Source organism: Neolamprologus multifasciatus, chromosome 8 (assembly GCF_963576455.1).
Source record: "Neolamprologus multifasciatus chromosome 8, fNeoMul1.2, whole genome shotgun sequence".
Taxonomy (NCBI): Eukaryota; Metazoa; Chordata; class Actinopteri; order Cichliformes; family Cichlidae; genus Neolamprologus; species Neolamprologus multifasciatus.
Window position 1 is genome coordinate 12,689,717 of NC_140446.1, and position 26,335 is coordinate 12,716,051.

General features: G+C 42.3%; 1 protein-coding gene across 4 annotated transcripts in view; it reads left to right on the top strand.

Annotated features, from left to right (window-relative positions):
• Window positions 1-26,320, top strand: part of vti1a (vesicle transport through interaction with t-SNAREs 1A) — a 114,438-nt gene extending 88,118 nt beyond the window's left edge. For all 4 annotated transcript variants that reach the window (XM_085171103.1, XM_085171100.1, XM_085171104.1 and 1 more), the window contains one exon: window positions 23,572-26,320. Coding sequence is in view for 2 of the 4 variants with exons in the window: in XM_085171100.1 (XP_085027226.1) it covers window positions 23,572-23,665 (94 nt within the window). In the remaining 2 variants the exon portion in view is untranslated. The remainder of the gene's footprint in view (window positions 1-23,571) is intronic.
• The last annotated feature ends 15 nt before the right edge of the window (window positions 26,321-26,335 follow it).

Consider the following 26,335-nt stretch of genomic DNA (forward strand, 5'->3'; position numbering starts at 1 on the left):
GTTGCACAACGCAACAGGTTGCAAAAATCTACAATTACAGAACCGGCAGACACAGCCCCTAATAGCAGATGTGACATCAATTTGATGTTAACTTTGCCATATGGTGCCGTTCGCCAGGCACTGGACAGCAGATATAATGGGGCCCTTACAGTCTGCCATTACACTGCTAACAGAGAACTACATTCAGCCCATATCCCAGCCATCATAGGGCGAGAGGTAGGGTACACCTTAAACAGCCCACCACTCTGTCTCCCAGCTAACACAATATATATATGTGTATATATAGAATATATAAAAAATATTGTTTTGTTTCATTGTCGATGGCATGAAAGAAAAAGAAAGGGACAAATTCACAGATATTTTAATTAGTAGGTTTTGACGCTGACTCGGGCATGGTCACTGAGATCTGTTGTGTGTTTTTGTGTTGCGGTAGTACATTGAGTTATTGTTCCACACTCTCTGAAACACCATTTGTCTCAGTGTGGAGCACATGACAAAGTTACTTTGTGACGCAGGTTGTTTTGTTCATTTCTCTTGTCCCTGTGGTGCATTCCAGTGAAAGGAGCGCTTGACATATTCTTATTTTGTGATGTTGAAACTGCATTTTTTCATGATAGATGCCTCAAAAATGCCAAAATGCCAGAAAACCGTGATCGCTGGACAAAATCCAACTGAGGCACAAATGCCCACAGAGTCCAATTTTAGCCTTGGGACTGCAGAAAGTTTTCTAGATGTTTTGTAATTAGATGGTAAGCAGTTAATCCCAGGGACTGTTGTACGTTTTTCACTTGTATGTAACAAACTCGAACTTGTCATTCGTGGACTTCATAATATTTTTATTCCTTCAGAAAGTTTTCATGATGATATAGCATGATTTTGAAAAGGGATTCTCTCATGACAAATCCTGGCTGAGAAATTTGCTGAAGTCAAGTGCAGTACACGTTCAAGCCTGGCTCGGGTTTTGGGGAGTGAACCAGCAATGCACGGCTGGTAATGACAGGTTCCATGTTGCCCGTGGCTTGTGGCCCATTGCACTGTTTGTTTGGAGAGTGGTGCTCGGCCGTGAAGTGCTGGCCCAGCTGGCAGCAGTTCCATTACCCCTTTGGCCCGATGGCTGGGTCTTGTTTGGACCACACCAGCCAGGCAGACTGGCATCCAGGCGGCTGTAGAGGAAGAGGTGGAGGAAGGGGGGATGTGACAGAGGAGAGGAGCTGTTGGCTGAGCACCTTGGTGCTAGGCCAGGCCTGCTGCCAGCTGTAGAGAAGACTTCCCCGCTTACACCACAATCTTCACGTCTCTGTGGCGACAGGGATCTTAGTTTGCACCTCCACGGTCAACATCATCCCATCACGATCTGTCTGAGCGTGAATGGCCATGCACACAAAATATCATTTTTTTCCCTCCCCTATTCCTTTTTTTTGGCAGCAGATAAGCTTCTGGTATGATTATTATTACTGCAACCCCCAGTGTGATTTAACACAAAATTATGTGAAGCCACACATTTGCTCCACAATCTAAAACTTCAGTTACTCACTCATAATGAGAAACAAAGAGTTATTAAAGTTGCCAGCCTAATTCTGTTGACTGTTTCTTGTTAAGATAATTGCAAAAGAAAATCTTTAAAAAAATTGAAGCACAAGAAGTTCATCTGATTAATATTAGCTGAAAATCAAGAGAATATCTTGTGATAATTAATTTGACTGATTATACTGTATATGCAGTTTATGCTGACCTTTTGTGATCCTGTGTAGTCAGAAGTATATTTTCAACATGCTTTGGGGCACTACACCTCGTTAAAGATTCTCTGTCCAAAAATAGATTCTTTCAAAATAACAACTAAGCTTTTGCCTTCCTTGAAAAAATTCTGAATAAATGAAGATATAAATAGTGTTCATTTCAAATGTTTAACTGCTACACAAAGGTCCCAACAGTGTCCTCATGACACTGGTGTAACTTGCCTTTTGGGCCAGAAATCACTTCCAGACCAGTAAGGCTGTTAGAAATGCTCAGAGGAAAGCCTCTTGCACTCAAATTTTAAGTGAGCAGAGAATAACTTTCCACTTTCAGCAGAAGAATTTGCAAACAGTCTTGTAGTGTCAGACTCTGCACATACATAGTAAAAGCTAAGAAAAGTAACAATGACAAAAAGAGTTTAGTTGATTTGACAAATAAGCCTCTCGAATGTGACCTTTTTTCAATGACCCCCTACACAAATATCCACTTCTTTCTACAATGTCACTTAAAGCCATGAAAACCATCGCATTTCAAAATTTAGAGCCACTTTGTTTATTTTCTGTTTGCTGGGTTACATGCGTACATCCTGTCAGCCATCATGTAAACTTTAACCCCCGCCCTGTATCCGATGGCGCCAGGGCTAACATTGCTTCACTGTTAAAGGGAAGTTGTGAGGACATTGATGTCTTGGCCTAGCATCCTGGTGTCACTTTCCCAGCCTGTTTGTGGAGCCCGCCAATCCCCTCATTCTCCCCAGCTGACCTGAATGCATCACTCAGTATCACACACATGCGAGGAGCCTGATTTTCTAGCCAACAACAAATGTTTTCCTACCGTTACCATTGCATTATTATCGTACACCGCCTTCGTCTTGTGACTTGGCTCATATTAAGGCTCTGTTGGTTAGATTTTTTTTTATCTTTAGCCTTTTTTTGTCTGAGTCTTTGGGCCAAGACTCTACTTTAACAGGACGTTGATGCACACCCATCCCATCTAAAAGTTCCCCTGTGGTATAACATTTGAGAACAGACTTGACATAAACCATTTCTAAACACTGGTTTCATTTCACCAATCTTTAATTACATCGTTTGGTAGCAACTGAGGTACAGAGCTGAAGCAAAGCACCATGTTAGCAAAGCGTATAATAGTGAGGGATACCACAGCCAGAGGACAGTGGGTCGCTAAGAGGGGAAAATATCATACACAAACAAATATGGAAAGGAACACTGAGGTGTTAAGGCCGTAGAAACATTTAAGAATGATTTTGATAGATTTTCTAGTTGCTAGTAGTTGTTAATTTTCATTTAATTGTTCTAATTATGAGCAAGATTTGACAAAATATGTATTTAAGATACCATAAACAACACAATAAGGAGCACATCAAAAATAAAATAAAATAAGCAAGGTACTGTAAGACAGATTGAACAAGTCATTGCCTACATTTTAAAATTGATGATGCGATTATATCGGATTGTCTAATTTTTTATTTATTTATTTATTTTTTGAAATAGCACCCTCACAGCTTTTTTTTCCCCCTCAAGCCTGAAATCTCTCCAGTTTGTCTGCTTTGTTCCAGATTTCCCTCTCTAGTTCAGCAGTGACGTTTTTAGACATTTTTTTTCCTTTAGGCTAAAAGCAAAAGAGGAAAAATCATGCAGTGGTTTGTGACATTTAATTGAAAATTTTGTAGTCATTTTGAAAATATGTTTTGCCCTCAAGACCACCTAATATAAAGATCACAGCTCAGAGTCCCCCAGTATTAGCATTGGGGCATGATTTATTATTGATGCCAGCTTTATTTTAAATTAAATTTGTACAGGAATATTGTGTTTATTTCTCAGTGTCTTTCTTGCTCAACATATATTACCTTTAGCCTCAAGCCAACCACAGCCAGTCAATTAATTGTAGGTATACAAACCACTGGGTTGCATTCCAGTTGCTCAGTGTTTCAGTGTATTATTGTGCCATGAAGAGTATCATTGTAGCCCAGAGCGATGGGCAAGCCTTCCTCCAGCTCAGTGACAAAGGCAGCTGTGAGGTCATGGTCGAGGCCAGGACTATCAGAGCTATTAGTCCAGCACAGAACGACCATAACAACAAGCCCTGTCAAATAATGGTGTCAACGGTGGGATTGTGTAGCTTCATTTGTGGACAGAATGTCCACGGATTAATGGTGATGTGTCGCTTTCTATTGACTCAGTAGGTCGGATTTTACCCCTTTCTCTCTCTTTCTGAGCTGGGTGTGCTGTAAATATTTCTATATGGCATACGCTGATTTAAAAATTTTGCTTTTCTCAAACTTCAAAATGTCAGAAAGGTCAGTTGTCTAGGATAGTTGGCCTAGAGACATAGATGTGGGAGGTTGTCATGATAACTCATGTTTCACTGAAGCTTTTCTTGCCTCCCACTGAGACCTGTATTGTATAAGCCTGATCAGAAATCCCCAGAGTTGTTGTTTTTTTTCTTCTTCTTCTTCTTCTTCTTTATTAAGTTTGGCTGCAGCACAGTCATCGATATTTAGAAGTTGGCATAATGCTAAAAGTCTTAGTGTCAGTTGATGGGCATTTGTGTAGGATTTATTGTCCTTGAGCTGAACTTATAATAAATGTACTTTTATATTGTTTTGCAGTGATTTGGTGTTTGCCGTTTTGATGGGCAGACACCACAGAAGCTGTGAAAACCCTTTTTCTTATTAAATGCGGCTTTTTTTCACGTACACGTTTCATAGTTTCAAGCAAAAAGATCGGAGCTTTCGGTGGTTTGTGTAGCCGCACTGTTGTGAACACTGTTGTGAGTCTTTCCAGGGTTCCGGATGCTGGTTGCCTTCTGAACTGTCAGAATATCCGTTAATATTGAGCCCCCTCTGCCTTGCCTTACCCTCTGAGTTTCAGCACTCCCTTTACCTGACTTACTGAATAAAATGATTTCTTTGCTCGTCTCTTGTTTTCTAGTCAGAATATTGCTTTCCCCCCTCTGCCACGCCACATCCTCCTTCCTCTCTCCTAACAGTAAACGTTAAGATCCAGGAGTGGATCAATGGCTGTTATCCTTTGATGTGCCAGGACGCATTACGAGCGGTGAGTTCTAATTGGAGCAGAAAGCAAAGGATCAATGTTGGCTGTAATTGCCTGACACAGGGATGGGTGTGAGACTTTATTATCATTAATATTTAGACATGATGTGGGAGGACCCAGCCGAGGCTAAATGTACAACAGTGGTGCAAACCTTTGATCTCAGGAGAAAAGCAGATCGATTGAGGGTTGGTGAAGAGTGGCTAAAGGAAGAGAGGTCGTGGAAGTGGGGCTAGCAGGAAGCACGAGTTATCGTGACCCACACCCTGGATTCTATCGGATTTCTCGGAAGTTTCCCTTGGCTCGGAAAAGGCCACGCTAGGCCTCAGTCCAGAGCCGGTGCCATTAGGCATTCATTAAAACTGCAGTTACTGAAAGACCAATAACTCCGCAGTTTAGTTTCCTTCATTAATTCCACTAGTTTAGCTTTGGATTTAGTTTTAGTGAGAAGAAGCAAAGATGATGAGATAATAGTCTTTGTTTTGTTGACAGAGTCCATTGTCAGGGAGATGTAACAAAATATGATGGAGGAGGAGGCCCTGTGGGGCTCAGGGCTGCTACCTCGGTGTCAGCAAACACGACATGATGTTACTTAATCTTATAGGTAAAGAAGGGGTCTACTTTGTGTGATGGAACACACCCAGCCTTAAAGCATGACTACAGGGGGCTGGGGCTGTCCCCTGTGTCCACAGAGGAGGCTAAGAGCACACTGAAACCATGAAGCGGTGATTTATACTCTCAGGGCTGTCTCCGCTGTTTTTCACCTGGTTCCCCAAGGACTGATACCTTAATCATTGTACTTAGCAAGACAAAGAAGGGTAACGGGTTGCACAAGTGTGTTAGTTTTCATGTCTGTGACCTGCTGCCTGATATTAGACAGACGAGTGGGAAACCAATCAGGATCCAGGTCAGCCGGGATAATGATCCTAGAAAGAGACTAAATCAGAGAGTGATGTGTTATAAAATGACAGAGAACAAAAGCAATAAAGTTTTATTATTATTTAATTTAAAAATATGTCAAAGCATATCCACTTGGTACTGTGATCAGATTTGTTGACGGTTTGAAAATAGAGCACCGTAGATCCCATTAATTGCCTTGTCCACTGCTGCGTCCCCTTAATAAAATTATACTGTTAATTATTTAATTAATAATGTGTTTTGAAGCTAATCTTTAGCTATAAGGTTGTAAGTATTATAGAGATGCTGACTAACTCTGTTTCTCTATGCATTTTCTCATTCTTAAAAAGAACAAGAGGTGATGTTGGGGTTTTGTGTTCAGTGTTGGCTCTTTGTCTCTGCATTCATGCTTTTTATGCTTGTGTGCATCCCTAACAGTACATCATGCAGACACTAGCGCCATTGTAGAAAACCCCTTGTGCAACAAATGGCCCATTATGTAACTTTTTGATCATTATTCCAGCTTCAGCAGTGTTATCGCAAAGAAATGTGACTGCTGTGTTCCTTCTGCGAATGTGTGAAGCATGAATTATCCAAAGTCCTAAAACAGTAACCAAAAGTCTCACTGAGAATTTATATAATTTTAAATCGCACATGAAAATCAGTAAACAAGCCAGCTTTTTGTGCTTTGACCCTCAAGTCTTGGTGATTTTCTGTGGCTCACATTTTCAACATTTCTGTTTTGCCACTTGTAACAGGGTCTCTGTTATGGCAGTTAATGTTAAAAGTTAGCTCAGTGTGTTTTTCCTGTGTGCCCAAATGTGTGTGCATTTCTGTTGAGCGTTTGTGTATTTGTCTGTGTTTTGGCTGTGTGCGTGTGTGACTATGTGCAAGCGGATGAGAGAGCGAGATAAGAAGGAGATGAAGAGTCATTCAGAAGAGCTTTCTCACTCAGAGGCGTCCCCATCTGTTCGTCTGGGCCTAATTGTTCCTGGGTGCGAAGACACACACACACACATTAAAAAAAGGAGGGAAAGCAACTGTACTCGTCCCCTGTCCCAGAGTTATTTCTGTAACATTAAAAGAGCGCCACCAGCATGCTCCAAATTATTGCCATGTAAATAATGGCACTTGGCTCGATTCCCCGCTAATGAATGTCATTTACTTTTTTAAACGAGGATTAATTATCGACAGAGGACCTCTCTCTCTCCTCCCACGGGGGAGCTCTTTGCAATTAGCTGCCAAAAGATGGCCGCTAATATTTATGTTTTTTTAAATACATCTATACGTACGCACATGTGCATATGTTCCTGTGGCATGGTGAATAACCTCCTAATTAGCGGGCTGCTTAATTCTGTGAGAGACTGCTGAGAGAGACCACTGATGAGGAAGAGGTAAAGTGACCCATGTCAGCTTAATGTCCTTTCCTCAGTTGCGTATGTGGGTTTTTGTTGGACGCTGGTGCTGGACATTGTTGTGAAACTAGGGTAAAAGAGAGAGTGGTGCTGCTTTGGAGCCAGCCTCCCGGTTGCAAAATAAGGCAGGGAAAACAAACACGGCCCTCAAATTAGATTTCCCAAAACATAGCATTCCCTCTCATTTTACACACCACAGTGGCCAGCGGACGAGAATAGACTAACCCGTGAAATCCGCTTCAGTTTCAGAATGGCACAGTCGCTGGAACACTTGATAAACGAGGGCCCTCTGGATCTATCGAATAGTGCTGCTTTCTTCAAAATACAAGATCTTAATTCTTACCTAATTTGCCAGTTTTGCATACATAGTGGAACTGCGAAGCTAATGTCAATGTGCTATCATGGCTGGGTATAGTTAAAAACTTTTCCCCCTTACTCTCTCTGTCTTTAACTCTTCTGTCAAATCCACCTCTTCGTTCCTCACTCCTTCCCACCCATACGCTCCCACACTTCTTTTTTTCCCCCATACACCAAGCTGCCTCTCTGTGCGTGGGCTGCTAGAGCTAATGCACTTAACCTAAATGAAGGAGAAGATGAGACTGATGGGTAGGTCTGTCAGCAGTGACACTGCATGAGGTGTAGACCGCCTTCTGAGCGCAGACATTAAAATGCCACACAGCTAAAAGGGTTACATTTATTTATAATGTTTGGTTTTATACTTCAAACTTGTGAATTGTTTTTTTACCATCAGACCACGTAAGACTGTTTGTGTCAAGGCAAATATTTTTTGCCAGTCTCTAACTCTTAACTTTTCAGCCATTTTGGCAGTTATTTAAAGCTCCTATCTAAATGAGCAGGGAGAAAGCTATAACTTCAGTGTCAAAGGTCAGTGGCATCAAGAAAAAGTGCCTATCTGGAATCACCAGTACAAAACCCCCCAAAACAAAACAGTTTAGGCATTTGGTGAACTTTTCCAGGCATATTTCATTTTCAGCTCAATACAAACTCCATGCTAATTCATATTATGGACAAAGAAAACTAAAGTAAAGTTTTTGTAAAAAGTACATTTATTTACACGTTTACTGACAAAGCAAATAGGTCTGGCTGCCACTACACAGCTGAAATACTCCTGAACCTCAATTATGTACATGCATGATTGGCTAATATGTCTTTGTGCATGCCTAATATTTCAGGTAAGTGGACAGTTGTTTTTTTTTTTGTCAGTTGGAGAAATGTCTCATCACTCATCTAAGTGTCAGCTAATGGCAGGTTTCCACTGCCTTATAAACTGTACAGTTGCATAACGACTGAAACTAGTGCCATTGCCTAACAACGTCATTCAAATGAGTGATGAAACGCTTGTTCCACTGAAAACACCACATCCAGATGAACAGAATCAATTTCTGGAAGTGGGTAATGTGTTTCCTTACTCTCATAGATTCTGAATTTTTTGAGTGCAGCATCCCTTCCTTCTATAAGTTATCTGGCTTTTCCAGATCAGCTCAAAACAAACCTTGCAATTGCACCACATGCACCACAGTGTTTTTCAGGAGTGGATCTATGCTCCACATTACTTAAAGTACTGCCTGTATATCTAAAATAGGGCTTGTATGTCTAGTTTGTACAGAGGTCACGTCAAGTGTGCATAAGGAAAGAAGGAAGTGAGACACAGTAACGGTCTAGAGGTTTGTCATGTCAAGACTTGTCTATTGGATGTGATACAAGCAGTATTAACTACTAGCTGACAAGTGGTAAGACTTAAAAACATGCAATGGAAACCAGAGATGGCGAATGCTTGCCTTCAAAATAAAAGTTTTTGTTTCATTCTTTAGTGAGTGTTTGCAGTGTCTTCCATGCAAATGACAGGAAACAGCCTTAGGCTACGTCCAGACGTACCCGGGTATTTTTGAAAACGCAAATTTTTCTATGCGTTTGCGCCTTTCGTCCACACGTAAACGGCGTTTTCGGTCACTGAAAACTGAGATTTTTAAAAACTCCGGCCAAGGTGGATATTTTTGAAAACTCAGTTTTTGCATTTACGTGTGGAGGAGAAAAACTGAGAAAACGCAGCGTCAAAGGTGTGCGCCTTTTTTGACGTCACACTGTGCGCCACATTATTGTTTCGGTGAAATGAATTTCTACAATACTGTAACTTACTGTTAATTTTACTCTCTGCAGTGTTTAAATGCTTACATATACACACACAGTTACTGTCCCTCCACACATACGACTCAGTTCTGCTTCTATGCGCCATCTTTGTTTACTCTTTCCCGCCCAGGCTTATTGACTTCTGATTGGCCAACATTTCTACACGGATAGGAATATATCGCCACCTGCTGCTTTGGCATGTTCCTAGCAGCGTTTTCCTTCATTTTTGGCTTTTATGTTTGGACAGGATTTTTTTTCTAAACGAAAACGGAAAATCTTCGTTTTCAAAAATACCCGTGTACGTGTGCACGTAATCACTTGACCCTGCACTGTCACACATCCAAAATAGCAAACAAGTTAACATGGGTAGCGGTCACATGACTACAAAACCAGGATAGAGAATTTTTAAAAGGAAAGGCCCCGTTTAGACAAAGTGCTCCCCAAGCCTGGACCTAAACTGCGTCTGCGACGCGACGTCAGAGGCACGCACCTGATATATTTTAGGGGTGAGTCAGCACGAGGCCAGTCGAAGTGAGAGCTGCCACGCTAAAGGGGGTTTATGTGTCAGACTTGCCCACTGAGACAGAGGTTAGGATAATAGATAACTGTGAGAAAGCCTTGGATGGATGGAGTCTATCAGAGGTGGCAGTTACTATACCGTGGGCTATAGTCATCCCCCCCATTCGGCTCCGTGTTTTATAGCTAGATTCTGTTGCTGCTCTCTGGCTCACCTCTCAGTGTGAAATGAGCAAGTCTCGACTATCCTCCTCAGTCTGCCAGTCGAGCTCACAGTTACACACGAGCACTGCCAAGAATGGTGTTTCTGCTTGTGTCTAAACATGTGGAGCTGTATGATCTGCTGAGTGGGTCATTTGACATGTGTGCTCGGGGAAATGTTTGTGTGTACATTTAAGTGTCTGCTCATGAACTTTAAAATGGATGGGCTTTTTGTACATGTTTACACTTACAGTAACATTAGGAGAGAGAGCGCTCCTAAATAATAAAATTAAGAAGTACGACATTCTTGCATCGGCACTGTTTTTCCTCCTCCTTCTCTGTCGTTTCATTGGCCCCTCTCCTCACTTTCTTTCTATCTTTCTGTCAGCAGGAGGGTGAGGGGCTTGCTCCAGGCTGCAGCAGGTTTAGCTGATTCTGAGGAGTGCGAGAATAATTTGGGATCTGCTCTGTTTCATCATCTGCTGCTGTCAGAAGTTTGTTTCTGAAGCAGGAGCCTGAACATTTGCTTCCTCGGATGATGTGTCACAAGTGGCACTTTGTTGAGCAGTTGTGTTTGTCTTTGGCAGGTTTTACATGGTGGAGCACGAGTGCAGATTGTGCAGCGACCAATCGTGCTTTCTGTTCAACATAAATCAGGGCTTTGTCAGAACTTGTGTTCTTGTCGTACAGTGTTTGATTTACATTTGCATTTATAAGTTCGTACAGCTCCACCAAAGATAAACGCCTACATAAATTTCCCCTTTTATTCCCCTTTTATTTTTTGTTATAGGATATATTCAGAAAAAAACAGGCTCAATATTGTTGCAGTGTTTTTCTCAATGTTGTCAAAATACAGACATACAGGAAGCGTTATCAGGTGAGTCAGGCTTATGGAAGGTTAAATGAAGTATTTTTCTTAGGATGCAGTAAAGATCAGTGGTATGATTTTACCTGCTAGTCATTCAGTAAATCTTCTATCCAGGTTTTCTTTGGATTTGAAACACATTTGGCATAAAACTGATTGTTGCTGCTGTGAGTTGAACAGGCTTTTATCCTGTGTACCTGTGTAGTTCAAAGGAGAATCTGTGGAAGTGGATGTTAAGCAGTCTGAAATGTTTTTAAAGTACCCATGTGCATGAAGTGTAAGTGAATAAATAGATAAACAACCACAAGACTTTGCAGACCGAGTCCCCCTGGCTGTTGGCCAAACAGGTAATTCCTGCGGCATAGTTTTGGAAGGGCCACAGCAAGCCAAGCCTGCCTCAGCAGTCAGACTGTCTGCACATTTCTGTTGCTGATGGCATACCAGGGGCGCCATTTTCCTCTCTGAGACAGACAAGCCAGAGGATCTGATTGGCCTTCCGCCAATGCACACTCACAAAGACTCCTTTGACAGCAGGTCAGTCGGTTAACCAACCAGTAGGCAGAGGGATAAGACAAAAAAAAAAAATCCTCACCCTCTTCACTCCTAAGCTTCATGATTAAAGGGTTCTTAAAGCTAAAAAAGGGGTGCATCCTAGTCTTCTCAAAAATGCACAAGCAGTGCATATTTTCAGGTTTATTTGTGGTTTTGTATACCTTTACATTTCATCGTGGCAAGTGTTTGCTGCCGCCACAGACGTGGATCTGAGTGTGTGCTTAGAATTCATGCGTAAATATTGACGTGTGCTTGTATGTTTTGTGTGCGGGCTTAAATCCTTGTGGCCTTGTGTAGACAACCAGGCTGGCATGAGCATACCATAAATACGCTGAACAAACATCTGCTGTTATTCTTCCCCCTTAGCCGCCTGATATTAGCTAATAAAGGCAACGATATCAAATCCAGTTCATGCAACAGTATTTTTTGTAAACTAAATATTTCTGAGATGGTAAATATTAGAAATGTATAAGGCCAAACTTCATTATAAATTAGCGCTAAGCCTGTGCTCCATGATTAGCTCGTCGTGGTTATGATGTCAGCGGAGCCTCACATCTTATATTTTCATCATAAAGCTGTGTAGGAGCTGACGCACTACCTTAAATAGCTGTTGATGTTCTCCTGTGCGCTCATTATCTCTCCAGTCCAGGCTTTGCTTCTCCGCTTTCTCCTGCCGCCCATCTCCTCCCCTGTGTATCGGCCGCTTTGCATACGACTGATGTTTAAATGCTGCATTGTTAACTGACGTGGGGTAGCCCTTTGCTGACCCGGGAGGTATTTGCTCGTTTGATCACGGGGCAGCAGTTTTAATGTATCGAAGCAGCGCCGCTCCGTAAAGCCCCTAGTATAAGTAGAGACAGAGGGCGAAGGCAGGGCGAGGGATCCGTTGGTTGCAGGCCTGACAGTACAGAAGGAAGGTGATTATTAGAATATCTGTTGGTCAGCAAGGCCAAAGGGAACGCTGCTGACCCTGCATTTCCTGGTTATGCTGTGCTGGTGGGTGTTGCTATTTCGAGGGGGGGGGGGGGGGGGGGGGGGGGGGGGGCATTGCATGTTTTGTGGCAAAGAGGGAGAACAGGACTCCATTGATGAGCAGATTCAATATTTCCATCATAGTGTGTGTGTTTTTTTTTCTTTATAACACTTTAAATATTTGCATACAAGGCCTTCTTCTGATGTTTATTTCTTATGCTCTATCTGTACGAGATGCTACACTCTTTACACTTTTTTTTCCCACACTATTTATTTTGTGCAGAACTGTGGTTGCCTTTAACATCCAGCCATTGATTCACTTCCCACAGTTATTTCTGCTCTTAGTTTGTCATAAAGACTAGACAAAGATAACTGAAAGGCCTCAGTGTCAGTGAAAACCACGTTTCCTTTTACATATGGGTCTCTGGATACAGAAACCTCACTTCACCAGCTGACAACACAAGAGAAAGAAGTGTTGAGAAAGAGGGAAAAAACAATGACACAAACAGAGTACAAGTTTGTGTTTGCACCCTGGGACCTGTGTATCAAGACCCTGCCTGCACTGAAGCTAACCAGAGGCTGGCCCCTCAAAGGAAAATATTGAACACCCATACACCCTTCTTGCCTTTTTCTTACCATTCTTTGCCCTTTCCTCCCCCTGCTTTCATTCTCTGCTTTTCTTTTGGGCTTATTTCTTGTAGGGTGTCTTTCAGAGTGGCAGTGACCATAGATACCAGGAGGGGAAAAAACCTGTGGAGAGGAAAAAAAGAGAAAGAAAGACACTTTGTTCAACTTGATGATTAATATTTGATGGACAGTTCCCTCATGAATTTCCCATAGCATTCCATAGTGGACTTGTGATGTGCAGAAGGCTGCGAATGGAGATTGTTTGACTCGATGCACAGCTCATCATCAGCATTAAGTGGCCTGCTGTTTCCACTTTTCCATAAACAAACAAGAAATACAAAAACTAAATGAAAATGTATCTCCGAATGTTGGAAAATCAGCTAATTTTTTGTCCCCAAGATTGAGCATGCGATTGTGTTTCTAAGCTCGTTTGACACCGTTTTCTAAAAAAAGAGTTCCCTTTAAATTCCCTTCAGAAATATAATGTTAATATGCCTCAGATTACCTCCCTCCCTCTATATCTGTGTCAAGCAGTGTGTATCCTCATGAGATCTCACAACTGGATTCAGTAAATATGGATTGCCTCTTTTATTTCCAAACGTCCCAAAGCAACCCAGATGCCCCATGACTTTTGAACCGCGGTTCACAGAAAAGCAGAGGTGAAGCAGCAATCTGCATCTCTCATGGTGCCTCACGCCCACACTGTTTCTGAGACGGAGAGCGATGCCACATGAGTTTACCTCCAACGGTGAAAAAAAACAGAAAAATAAAGAATTTGAAGGAGAATTGTTAGTCGATTAACTCGGGCTGTCATCATCCGCCCCTAAAAGTTTGTCTTCTCTTTCTGTTTCCCCCTATCATTTCCCAGTTTCTTCTTTTTTTTGCAGAAGATTGACCCTGCATGGCTGCAAGTCTTGATTAGCAGGGCTTCAGAGCCCAGAGTCTATTGATCGGGCCTCCAGAGCACTAAGCAAATGTAGCAAGAGAAACAAGTCAATAATGCTGTTACTGCAACAATCCCCGTCACACTAGTGGCTTCCCCCGCACACTCCAAATAGTTATTTTTCATGGGTTGGTGGTGAAGCACGCAATTATGAGAAAATCAGTGTCACTCAAAATTCTGGTTGTGCGCACTTTCTCGTCTTCTCCTTCTGTCTCCGTTTGAGTCTCTCTATAAACTTTTGTCTGTTCTGTCCGTTCGGGATATCGCTTTAGTTTTGTCTGTGACTTCATTCATGTAAAGACTGCTACACGAGTTTATTTTAATCCATTACTTGACTTCCCTTTCTCACATCTCCCAGGTCACTACCACCTCTATGTCTCTCTCAGCTTAGACATGGAGACCAGGGAAGCTAGTCTGCAAATTTAATGGAGCAGCATGGATTATTTAGACTGACTAAAGCCTCCCTTGTAGTGTCAAATAGGGGGTTGTGGGATGACATTAAACCCCTACTTTCTCTGTCTCCTTTTCTTTCTGGCTGCTGCCTTCTGGTTAAAGTGATCTGTACCTGCATGTCCAAACAACTCAAACCTGATGGTTCACATATTCTTTAATTGTTGTGTGTTATTTTACAGCAGTTTTCCAGACGCCCTCCTGTAGTTTTCACATGTTTTACTCAACACTGCCTTGACGGGCAAGCATGTGCAACATTACTGTTGGCGGAGGGTTTTTGCACGCATGCATGTAGAGTCTGACACTGCGAACCTTTGCTTGCTCAGTTCTTTCATACCTGCAGGGTAGAGAAGGAGCCAGAGTGGCCTTAGGGTCAAAAGGTCAAGTTCAAGAAATGACTCTTTCTCTCGTTCATCCGTGACTCTGAAATGAAATCCAGGCTTTGGCAGTCTGCGTTCGGCCCAAACTCACATGCATACGTGACCTCTGACATTAAGATGCTAAGAGAAGTCACAGGTTCTTGTTGCTTTCTTTGCAATCAGGCTTGCTGCTGTCCTTAATAACTGGGATAGGTTGAAATAACTAAAAGTTCACTTTTCACTTTATTTACTAATTTCAGCCCAGTTCTTTAATCTATTCTCATATAATGTGAATTTATTCTAGTATCCTTTAGTATAAGCAACTGCAAAGATATTTAGCTGCTTTAGCATGTGGACCACTCGTCACATTTTTATGCTTATAACTTGAGACAAGGAGACATAATAATAGAGATAATGCTGTATAATGATCCAAGCTGCATGTATAGAAACGAGCAGGCAGTACATGATTGCGACTTGGTCAGCGTCGGGTTTTTGTTTAGTGTTTTTTTACATTTGTGTTAGAAAAAGCCAGCCTGTGTGGGTGTGTGTACTTGTATGCTGTTTGTGTGCATGCTAGTGGGCAGTATCACACCATCATCTGAATCAGCAGAGAGACAGGATGCAAAGCTAAACCACATGGGACTTGAAGCAAATATTTGGAGAGTTGATTTGAAACGGCAAACAAACAACATGCGGAGGAGCTTCCTCACCAGTTAATAAAAAAGACTCAGACATAAACACTAATATCCTCATAGTTTCTTTGGTTGGGAATCCTAAACAGACTTTTAGGTTGTATTTTGAGTGAAATGCAGTTGACGGCACCTCACGACTTGAAGCTGTCGGGACAAGTTCTTGTAAAGATGAGAGCCCTGATTTTGATATGTTTAAAAAAAAATGCAGAGATAAGGAGATAGTGTTTTTTTTTCTTACGCAAGTTATCATAGCTCTGAATTACTGCTATAAACTCTGAAAATAGTTAGGTAGTAGGTCGGATTTCTCAGCAGCAGCGTTGGTGTTACGTGTCAGGCCGTGGATGTATTACTCAGCTTCAGTGTTTTTTTTTCTGCAAAAGTAACAGGTTACGCTGGGGAAAAAATGAAAGTGAGCAGTTGTTCTCAAATGATTTATGTGCTTTAATGACATTTCAATACTGAACAAACAATAAAAATTTATGGACACCATAGTTTTGGAGGCCTGCAGCTCTAATGGCTAATGTTATGCCCTTTTTCATAGGGGCCAGTAATCGGATCTGCAGCTGGCCCCTGGCCTTCACAGAATGTATACAAGGGGGATTTTTGTGTTTTGGGAAATCTTAGCAGAAAGAAGAAATAGTGAGAAATGTGGGGATATCACATCCATATCTTCTGCAATCTCCAAAAATACTTGCTGAATAAATAAAATATTTATTTTTTCATAATTAAAATGCAGACACGCGTTACTCTGCAAAGGTTTCAGCCACTGGACGTAGTCTGTGGAGGCTTCTAAAGCAGTGAGAAGATTCCTTTATTTAAAGCCTGAACCATAAAATTATTGACATTAAATTCTAATTTTGAGAAACTGGAGTGCTTATTGAACCTTCTGGCAAATTACCAAAAAAAAAAAAAAGGAGATAGATATAAATTTGCATTTATGAGTTTTAATTTGTATATTTTTTGTTACAACCAGCAGGAAATGTAGACCTCTCAAAAACTCATGTATCACATATGATCCACTTGTATTACATTTACACAATAAATCTTTTAGTTTTATTACTTTTCTGTTCTTCCTGGCAAATTTCACTGAAAGAATTGTAAAGAGAACTCAAATTACAGTTTAGTAGTTTTCTTCGTTTATTGTTTTAAATGCCAGTTATTGCTACCATGATGTTTATATCTCAGTCTTTTTCTTTCCGCTTCTAAGGCTGTGTTCAGACCGAACCTAAAGTGACGTTTTTGCACGGTGAAATTGCGTTAGTAATTTACGCAAAGACTGGTAATAACGCAAATACACACCCACGCAAGTTGGAAATATCTAGACCTGGAGGCAAAATTTGCTCCACTTTGAAAGCTCGATTTGACTTCACTTCTGCAGAAAAAGATTGCTCACAGAAAAGTGAGTAGAATAGTTTGACTTCCTGCTAAGTTCTAAAAATATGTTATTAATCGATTCCAGCTGTTGGGTTTACTTTAGAAGCAAGTATTTCTCTCGTTGGTTATTTGGGGTAAATATGCAGCATGTGGGCTACGAAATGGTCCAAAAACACTCCAGCGATTGAACACATACAAAAACCAAATTTGCCACTATGCTGCTCTGACAACCAGCTAATTAAGATGAGCCATTTTCCATATTAATCAAATAATAAAAATACAGTTGTATGAGTCAGAAAACGTGGCAGAATGGCTCTGATTACGGCAGCCTTGTGGAGTTTACATACACAGTTTGGAAATGTGGGATGTCGGCGTCGTCCTGTTGACTATAAACCAGCGACTTCACAAACACACAGGGCAAAAAAAACCCCAACTTGGACTTGGAAATCTGAGTTAAGAAAAAGTAGGTGAGGGGAAAATAAGCAATATAAGAACTGAATATGAGCAAGGGGACAAAAAAAAAGAGGACACAGCGATAGAACAAAATAGAAGGGGGGGGGGGGGGATGGAGACGAGAGCGGTAAGACAGAGGAGGGTGAGGGTTCGCGCAAGGGAATGATCTGTGTCTGTATGGAGCTCAGAAAAGCCACCTGTACATCACAACCGGATGAGGAGAAGCTGTAGCAGCTACCCGAAATTGCTGCCGGCAAAAGAAGTTCTTAAAAATTCCAGACACAGTTGCAATATACTCTCTCTTCCTCTTCTCACCCACTCTGTGTCTTTCCCATTTCCCTCTCCATCTCCCTCATTTCTCTCGATCCTCTTTTTCATCTTCCCCACACTCACATACTCTTGCATACTCGCCTCCCACTCTAAATTTACTCCTTCTTTCTCCCTCCCTCCTCTTTTCTTCCTCCTTCTCTCTCCTTCAGTCGTTTTCTGCCCTCCCTTTCTTCCATCTTGCACCATTTTTTTTTCCAGGAGAGAACTGGGTCCCAGTGTAGGCTGCTGCTGGCCAGGGTTGTTAGCCACCAAATAAAAAATGGATGAACTTGTAGGGCCCCGGTGCTGTTCTCCTGCATCTAGTTGGTGGAAAGAGAGGGAGTAAATTGGAGACGGAGAAAGGGAGAGAAAGAGAGAATCAGGCTGACATGAAATACCTTGCTCAGAAGACGTCTTCCAGATAGAAACCTGACCGTCTTTAATGTCAGTTTTTTCTCAGTTGAGGGAAAAAAAATAATTTTTGTTAGTACAGGTCAAAAAGAGGTCTGCAGCTCTTTCGGGGATTGATGATCTCAACAAATAAATATATTTATATGAACTGTGAAACTTGTTACATTATAAGTGAAAATCTCTCTGTTTGTGAATTATATGCTGTTTTCCTTTGATTTAGATTGAAATTACATTGAACGTCTCTCAGGTTTGGATGGCTGACTGGATGAAATGAGGCATTTGAAGACAATTTTTTTTAAATCTAGGCTGTTCATGCTAATGCGCTTATCTTTACAGTTCAGTGAGCATTTGAGTGTTAAGGTGTGGAGCAAGTTCCTAAATATTGTTTCTGTTTTTAAGTAATGACAGTAAACAGCTTCCAGTTAGGAGCAAACTCCAGCTGTGCGTGCTTATTTCTAATAATCAGCATGTCTCTCAGACACCCCCGTGGGGGTGATAGGCTAAACATACGTGGTGGGATCAGATCTCTCCAACAAGCAGGTCAGCTTATTATCCCCGCACGGCAACGTGAACCTGATCCAGGTGTTCTGACTTGTTCCTTCTCATCTCATTCGCGATTGAAACATTGCACGTTTTTTCCGCCTTCTTCTCTCAACCTGGATTGTTTGCAGGCCAGGCTCAACCTTTTGTTTTTGTCGTGTGTGTGTGTGTGTGTGTGTGTGTGTGTGTGTGTGTGTGTGTGTGTGTGTTATGTGGCCGGTTTAAGTTTGAGCCCCAGACCGAGAGCAGCTGTGTATATGTGTGTGTGAGCAAGCGTGTGTGCCTCCACAATGAAACATTTATTCGTATTAGTTTGTGATAACAAGTCGAGGCATTACTTAGGACTTACCCCCACCAGCATTTCACCTCTGTGTCCATCACTCAAACCATTTGTGAACACATTGATCCTTCCCTCCCCCCCCCCATCCCCTCCTCCTCTCCCATGCTGTATATTCCCAGGGTTTGGAAGGAGAGCCAGAATGGCTCAGACAGCAATTGATTTTTATTTTATTGGCCTACTAGTGGAAAGAGGTGGGATAGGGGAGGGCCTGAGAGATGCAACTCTGCAGCTAAGTTTGCTCTTAGTGGGCTGTGTGTGTGTGTGTGTGTGTGTGTGTGTGTGTGTGTGTGTGTGTGTGTGTGTGTGTCCAGGTGGGATGGGCCTATCTGCTTATGTCTGTCTCACAGAGAATGTTTTTGTTTTGGGGTAGGGGCTGTTGTCTGTCTGTCTGTCTGAAGGTTTGTGTGTGTGTGTGTGTGTGTGTGTGTGTGTGTGTGTGTGTGTGTGTGTGTGTGTGTGTGTGTTCATGTCCAGCCACCTCTGTGAGCCATCAAAAGCTGCATGTCTGTGTTCACATGTGTCAGACACACACACACACACACACACGTGTGTCATTTAAGGTATTGGGGGAATCTGAGGTGCTGATGGAGCTGGCACTAGGGACTTGGACCTCAACACACACACACACACACACACACACATAGCTGAGGTGTATCCCGGTGCTCATTAGAGCTGGTAATAAGGCTGTGCTGCTGGAAAAAGAGGGAAAAAACAGGGAAAGGAAGAGGGGGGGGGGGGGGGGGGGGGGGGGGGGAGAGGGTGGGAAGGGAGAAAAAGGGAAAAAAAAGGGAGATTTTAAATTTTAATAACACTGGTACGATTTTGTAAATCTTTCCTGACAGAAAAGTCCTCATTATTTTCATCTGTCTCCGAGGAGCCTCTCCAGCTTTGCCTCCCCGGGTAAACGGACCTTTCGCGCTCTCCCTCTTTCTCCTCTTTCTCTCCACCTCTCTATTGCTTTTTCCACACTTTCTGTCTTTCAGCTGCTTTGTCTGTTTCCGATCTTTGTGACTCTCTCTCTCTCTGAATATTTCAGCCTCTCTTAGATTAGTGCTGTAAATCTGTTTATTTCCTTTTAGTAAGGTGTTAGCTGACTGGCTGTCTGCGATGAAGGAACATAAGGAGCCAATAGCATTTCCAGTACTATGTGCTGTGATTGGCTGACATTTTAGTTAGAGTTACTGTTGGTCTGTTTTCGTGAGAGTGTTTCTTTTTTTCCCCCCACCGGTACGGGGCACCGACACAGGAAAATACTTGAGGATCATAGTATCAGGTATCAAACTCACTGTGTGTAGGAGTGTGCATATGTGGGTCAGCAGGTACACCCTTGTACCTGCGGTCTTTGCGTCACTCACACATCCCCAAATCAAATCCTTCCCTCCACTTACACACACACGCACACACACACACACACACACACACACACACACACTCACACTCCTAGCCCCCCCTCCACCTCTATGTCAAGTGTCAAAACTGGAGGATGGATCCGGTTTGATAAGTTCTGTTCTGTCTGGCCACGTGTCAGGGCGGGATCAACTATATAGCAGAGGAAAACCATGTTCTTCACTCTCCTACCTCCCAGTTTTGGGGATTTTTTTTTACTTCTCTTTTTTGGGAGTATTGGGGTGTGGATATTTTTAGGGTAGGTTTTATTGTAGTTGTTTCTGGTAGCTTTAGTACCTTATTTGACTTGTTAGCTTATTATAAAAGGAAAAAAAATAGTTTGACGTATGAAATTTCATCAGTTTGTGTGGTTTTGTTTCAAATGGATGAAGAATAATTTCCCCATCCTCTGTAAAATGTAACCAAGTAGTCATTTTCCAGCCTTCTTAGGTCTGCAGTGGTTAAAGAGTGTGATGGCTGACTTTCATGTCCCACTGCTCATATGTCAGTGGGGAAAACTGTGGCTCTTTACAGTGTCACAGACACTATTTTTCAAGCAGTTTTCAACATCAGTGAAGTGATTTATGACGGCACCTCCACACACTAATTCCTCCAATCTGTCTAGCTAGATTCATGTGTGTGTGTGTGTGTGTGTGTGCGGCCCCCCTTCAGGTCATCTGGTCTAAATTGACCTTTGATCATAAGCTTTGCAGGATCTTCTCGGTCTGTGCAGACTATTGCAAGCATTAAAGTAAAGATGTACTGTTTATGGCTCCCCCTCCAAGTTTCTGATTGGCTGCCTCTTGCAAACAGAAGCACCTGAGGTTAAAATATTGGGCATATCCCTGCTCTATGACATCAGAAAGATTTGAGTGGAAAAAAAACTTGCCTAAAACCAAATTTCGAGAGCAGTGTGATGCCCGAGCTTTTAGCTTGCACATGTGCCGACCTAATTATTTGAAACTTTGACCATGTTTCATATAAGCGTGCACTATTTCATTAGTGTATATATGTGTGTGTGTGTGTGTGTGTGTGTGTGTGTGTGTGTGTGTCAGAAAAAGAGGAAAAAGCATTAACGTTTTTTTGGACGGGCCACTCCTAAAATTTATATCCATCTTCTCTTTAAAGGTTGGAGTTGCCATATGTGCTGCTTTACATTTATACTTCCAAGACACGTTTTGTTAGATTGGTGCACAGAGGATCAGTTAAGGTCAAAATAATGCATTTTTTAAAAAAGATGTGTCCCCAGAGGGGGGAGGAAAAAGAAACTTCTTAAACCGCAGCACTGTCACATTCCTTACTGCTTTGAACATTTAAGTGTTTGAAGTTATTCCACGTTGTTTGCTACCAAATCAGACTCCTTTAATAAATGCCGTTTTAACAGAATTGAACCCCCCCCCACGAGGCTAAAACTAACTTTATGTTCATTTCTCCACTGCAAGCCTCAACTAGCCCCCCCCCCCCCCCCCCCCCCCCCCCCGTTTTTTTTTTTTCTTCTTTTCACCCCAGCTGAAAAATTAGCACAACACAAAGCGAGCTGGCTTCTTCTAACACACTGCCACAGATACACACACACACACACACACACACACACAAGCGCCTCCTCTGGGTATTTGACTGGGATAAATAATCATTGTAAATAATGAATGTCAATTAATAGGGGGAGACGTGTCCTTGCTAAGCATGCTCTGATTAGTGTTTCACTGGGATCTCTTCCCCCAGCTGGCTTCAGCCAATCATGTCAGCCTCATCCAAAACACCAGAATAAAACTGGCCTATCACAACATATGATATCATCTAATACTGCCTCAGCTTATAGGCATATGGCAAATATAGTATTATCTGTCACTATTCTTTTTACAATTTTTTTACCTCAGCAGTGAGGTAAAAAATGCCACGTGTGTGTGGGGTGGGGGAGGGACACCATAGCTGTTGCTTATGTTGTTCGGGACATGGTTTGCTATAAACAATATGACAGTGTCATAATAATGTATGCATTTATTCAAGGATAAACTGTCTACTTATAAAGCAGTGCTGCTTACACACAGTAGTTGTAATGAGCTCTCTGGTGTTAGCGAGAGCATTACAGCATGTCAGAGAAGTGTCCTATTACTGGAAAGAAGTTCATGGCGATTGGTTATATATATATATTTTTAGTTTGTAACAGTATCCTCTGAATCTCATATAAAGCAGTTGATAAAATTTGTTGTTATGCGGCCGAGAGTCTTTTTGCAAAAAGGAATCCAAAGATGTAAAGCATCAAAGCTTGTCTGTGTGATTTTTGTCATCCTTCCCTTCAATAGCTTCATCAGTTCTGCGCTTTAAGCTAAGCAAACGGTCGAGACTTTTGCCAGGCGGGCTGGTGGACTAGAGGGAGGCCGCAAGCTCGACTGGTGTGTCAGCTCAGACTTGGACTTTAGAGGGTAGCGGGGTGACTGAGCAACCAGCCAGCGCCCTCCCCTCCCTTGGTGATAAATGGCCACAGCATGGGCTATTCATCTCCTGCTTAGAGAAGTGGACAGTGCCCCCCTGCTCGGCCTCTCCTCCACCCCTCCACATGTCAGCAAATGTGATAATTCTCTCATTTGTCAGGAGCAGTGGAGGGTTTGGAATCCGTGTGTGTGTGTCTGAGTGAGTGCATGTGTGCTGATGCAAACTCTGGAGAATTTGGGGGACACATGCTAGATAAGTTGCTCACTTACCAGATGCCTTGCTCTGCACATCTTCACTCCATTCCTCATCTGGTACTTTTGTGATTTATTTATTTATTTTTTTTTTGGGGGGGGGGGAGGGTTCAAAGCCCCCACTCGCCCACACAAACTTTTCTTCGGTCACAGTGGGAAAATTTAAATGAGCAAATGAGTGAGTCGTTTTATGGCAAATTCCATCAGTAATTCAGCGATTTATTTTTTTTTATTACCTTCAGGAAACTACTGAGCCACTTTTTCCACTTTATTGTGCAAATAAAGTTTAAGAGCCTGTCAGCTATGTGTGTGCGTGTGTGTGTATGTTTGCATGTCATGCTTGTTTATAAGTGGTGTTGGTCTCTTTTGTATTTGTATGTTCATGTCTGTACACAAATCAGCGTTGTTGTTTTTTACAGAGGGTACACATATGTAAGCAAATCACTCTTATCACGATTGTGTTATCCAGTCACGCTGTGGTTTTATGACGTGTGTGCCAGCGAGTGTATAGCGATTAAAAACCGAGCGTTCAGACCTCATGGTAACAATTAAACAGGATCAGGCTCCAGTTGACTTTCCTCCGTAGACCCGCGAACCTTTTCCTAATCCCTCTCGGTTCTTTCTCTCTGCAGGATCATCCAGAATCGGGTCCTGGTCTTCATCCTCGGAGCCATCATCCTCCTCACCATCATCCTGGCCATCTATTTTAATGTGCGAGGCCACTGATCTCCCCTGTAACCACATGCATATGTACACACACACACACTCCCTCCCCCTAAACACAAATACACACACACTCTCTTGTGATTAATAGCGACAAAAGCGTTGTTCTGCTGTAATTAGGACAAATGGTCCCCATGAATCACTATTTCCAAAGCCTGACAGCAAGCTTTTTTTTTTTCTTTTTTTTTACCATTTCTCACTCCTTTTTTTGTTTGCAGTTTCTTTCCCTTTCCCCCCCTTTCTCCTTCTTCCCTTTTACTCTCTTTTTCTCTTTCACTTTCTTCTTCTCCTTCCCCCCCCTCCCCCTCTGCCTGTCAGGCTCGTTCTTACATCTCCAGGGACTAGAACGGGGTGAGATGTTTTTATAATAGTTAATATTTTTCATGGTGTCGTCCTCAGCGTGGTTTGCAGCCTGGTCATTTTTTTTCTTGTGTAACTTAATGGAGGGCTTTTTTTGTAGTGTAGGTGGGTTTGGTGTTATTCAGGGTGTGGGGATGCATGAAAGGCAGAGAGAAACCGGAGTTCTACACACATCTGTGGGTTTGCACGTGTGCATGCGTGAGTGACAGTCATGGATGGGGGCCCGCACTGCGTTTCTTATTGACACCAACAGTAGGCACACATACTGTATTAGCTTCTGTAACTAAATGATTCAGCTGTTCTTCTCCCCACCATTCACCCTACCCCTGCACAGCTCAGAGGACAGTGCCTTCAGTTTAGATATGCTGTTCACACTCCTGCTTTAAAAGGCTCAGCAGAGCCCAAAATAGACAAGTGGCGCTGCCTTGAAAAGAGAGGATGCACGCAAAAAGGTTGAGGTTAGTTCAGCTTGTGTTCATTGAATCAAGGTGAAAGTATTTTGGGTTTTTTTTTTTTTTCATTATTAGGAGGAAACTGGTTGCAGTTTTTGTTTTCAGGAGAAAAAAAGTGGCTATTTTAGAGAATTTAGAGATTGAAGAATATTAAATAAAAATTGCTCTTTTAATAGATTTTAATGCAAAAGAGACCTGACCTCAGCCTCCGTGAGTACAGCACAGAAACAAAGAGAAATGCTTCAAATGACATTGTAACCACATCTGGGACATCAACCCTTCCCAAATACATACTTCATTAACTGATTCCCAATTATAAGCGTCATACTGTATGTACTAACATCGAAATGGACATCATGTATAGTGTTTTTGCTCTTACTAAGTGACTCTGTTGCTATTTATTTATAAATGTAGAGTTTCCATTCAGATTTCTGTGTTGGAAGTGTATATTTTTGTGATGTTGAAATTATTCAGAATTAACATTAATCACATGTTTGTTTCTTCTTGATTTGTGGTGGTTCTCTGATGCAGACTGTACACCAGGACCAACTGAAATATGTGTATTTCTAGTCTTTCATCTTAAAGGCTTTTTTTTTTTCTTGATTTCTTTCTTCTATAAATGGATCTAGCTTGTTTCAAAATTTGTACTTTTTGTTCTTTATTTTCTATGTAATCTTCGGAGGTGTGAGATGGGACCCTTGTTTCTGTGTTTATGTGATGATGTGATGCATCTGCAGGTGTTTGAAAAAAGGCGTGCTTTAGTTTACCGGCGTTTAATTCTTCGGGGGGAAAGCCATTCTTTGGGGACGGCGTTTGAAAAATCTAAATTTAAGAGCATATTTGGATAATTTTTAATTTTATTTTTGCTTGGAAGGGGGGGGGGGGGTAATGCTAATGCAAGCCACAAGCTCGCACACGCATGGAAACACACAGTGGTGCGCGCGCGTATGTCTCTTGTGGTTGGTGTTCCCAGTGAGGACATTTGCTATTCTGTTTCAGGGTCATAGTCTTCATTTTTGAAGATGCGGGGGAGTCCCCGTCCCACCATACCACCCCACCCTCCCCCACCCCGTGCTATCGTCCACCATTTCACAGGCCCTCACCAGCCGCGGCGCCGTGGTCTGCTTCAAAGCCTCAAATTAATGGCCAACAAAATAGTGTGTCTCTGACCGTCCCATGCGGGGCTGACCCACTAAGAGTTATCATTAAAGTGAAGCAATAATGAAAAAAACGAAGGAAGGAAGGAAAAAAGAAGAAGAAGAGCCAGGGAAGGAAGCAAACAAGGAAGCGTGGAGGTGGGGGGTGCCGAGGGGGGGGTTAAATCCCAGGCAGTTTGACAACAAACCTCATCTGGTAATGACCCCCAGTGATTGTGTTTTTACCCAGTCAGCGTGCACAGTGTGTGTCTGTGCGTGTCTGCATGTTCAGCCTACCTATGTGCTGATGTGCTCTCTCTGTCTCTCCTGCCCCCCTCCCTCCTTCTCTCTACCTCTCCTGCCACCTTTTCCTCCTCCTCCCTGTCCTCCCCTCCCTTCACTCCCCTCCCAGCCTGTCAGATGAGCGGAGCGGTAGCTAGCGAGTGAGCGGTGGAAGGCAGCGTGGCGGCGGCTTCTATTTGAAGTTGTAATGGTGTCAAAAAGTCAGGGCTGACTGACAGACGTCAGTCCCACAGGGCCTCATTAAAACCAGACCCACTTGACAAGGAAATAATTGAGCGCCGGCGACAACTCGGGGGCCCCTCCGCGTTTTTAGATGTTTTTATTTTCTTTTCATTATTAGCGCCGAGCTATTATGTTCATTAAGAAATGGCATTAAAACAAGTTTTTTTTCTTTTTCTTTTTTTTTTTTTTAAAACGGGCGA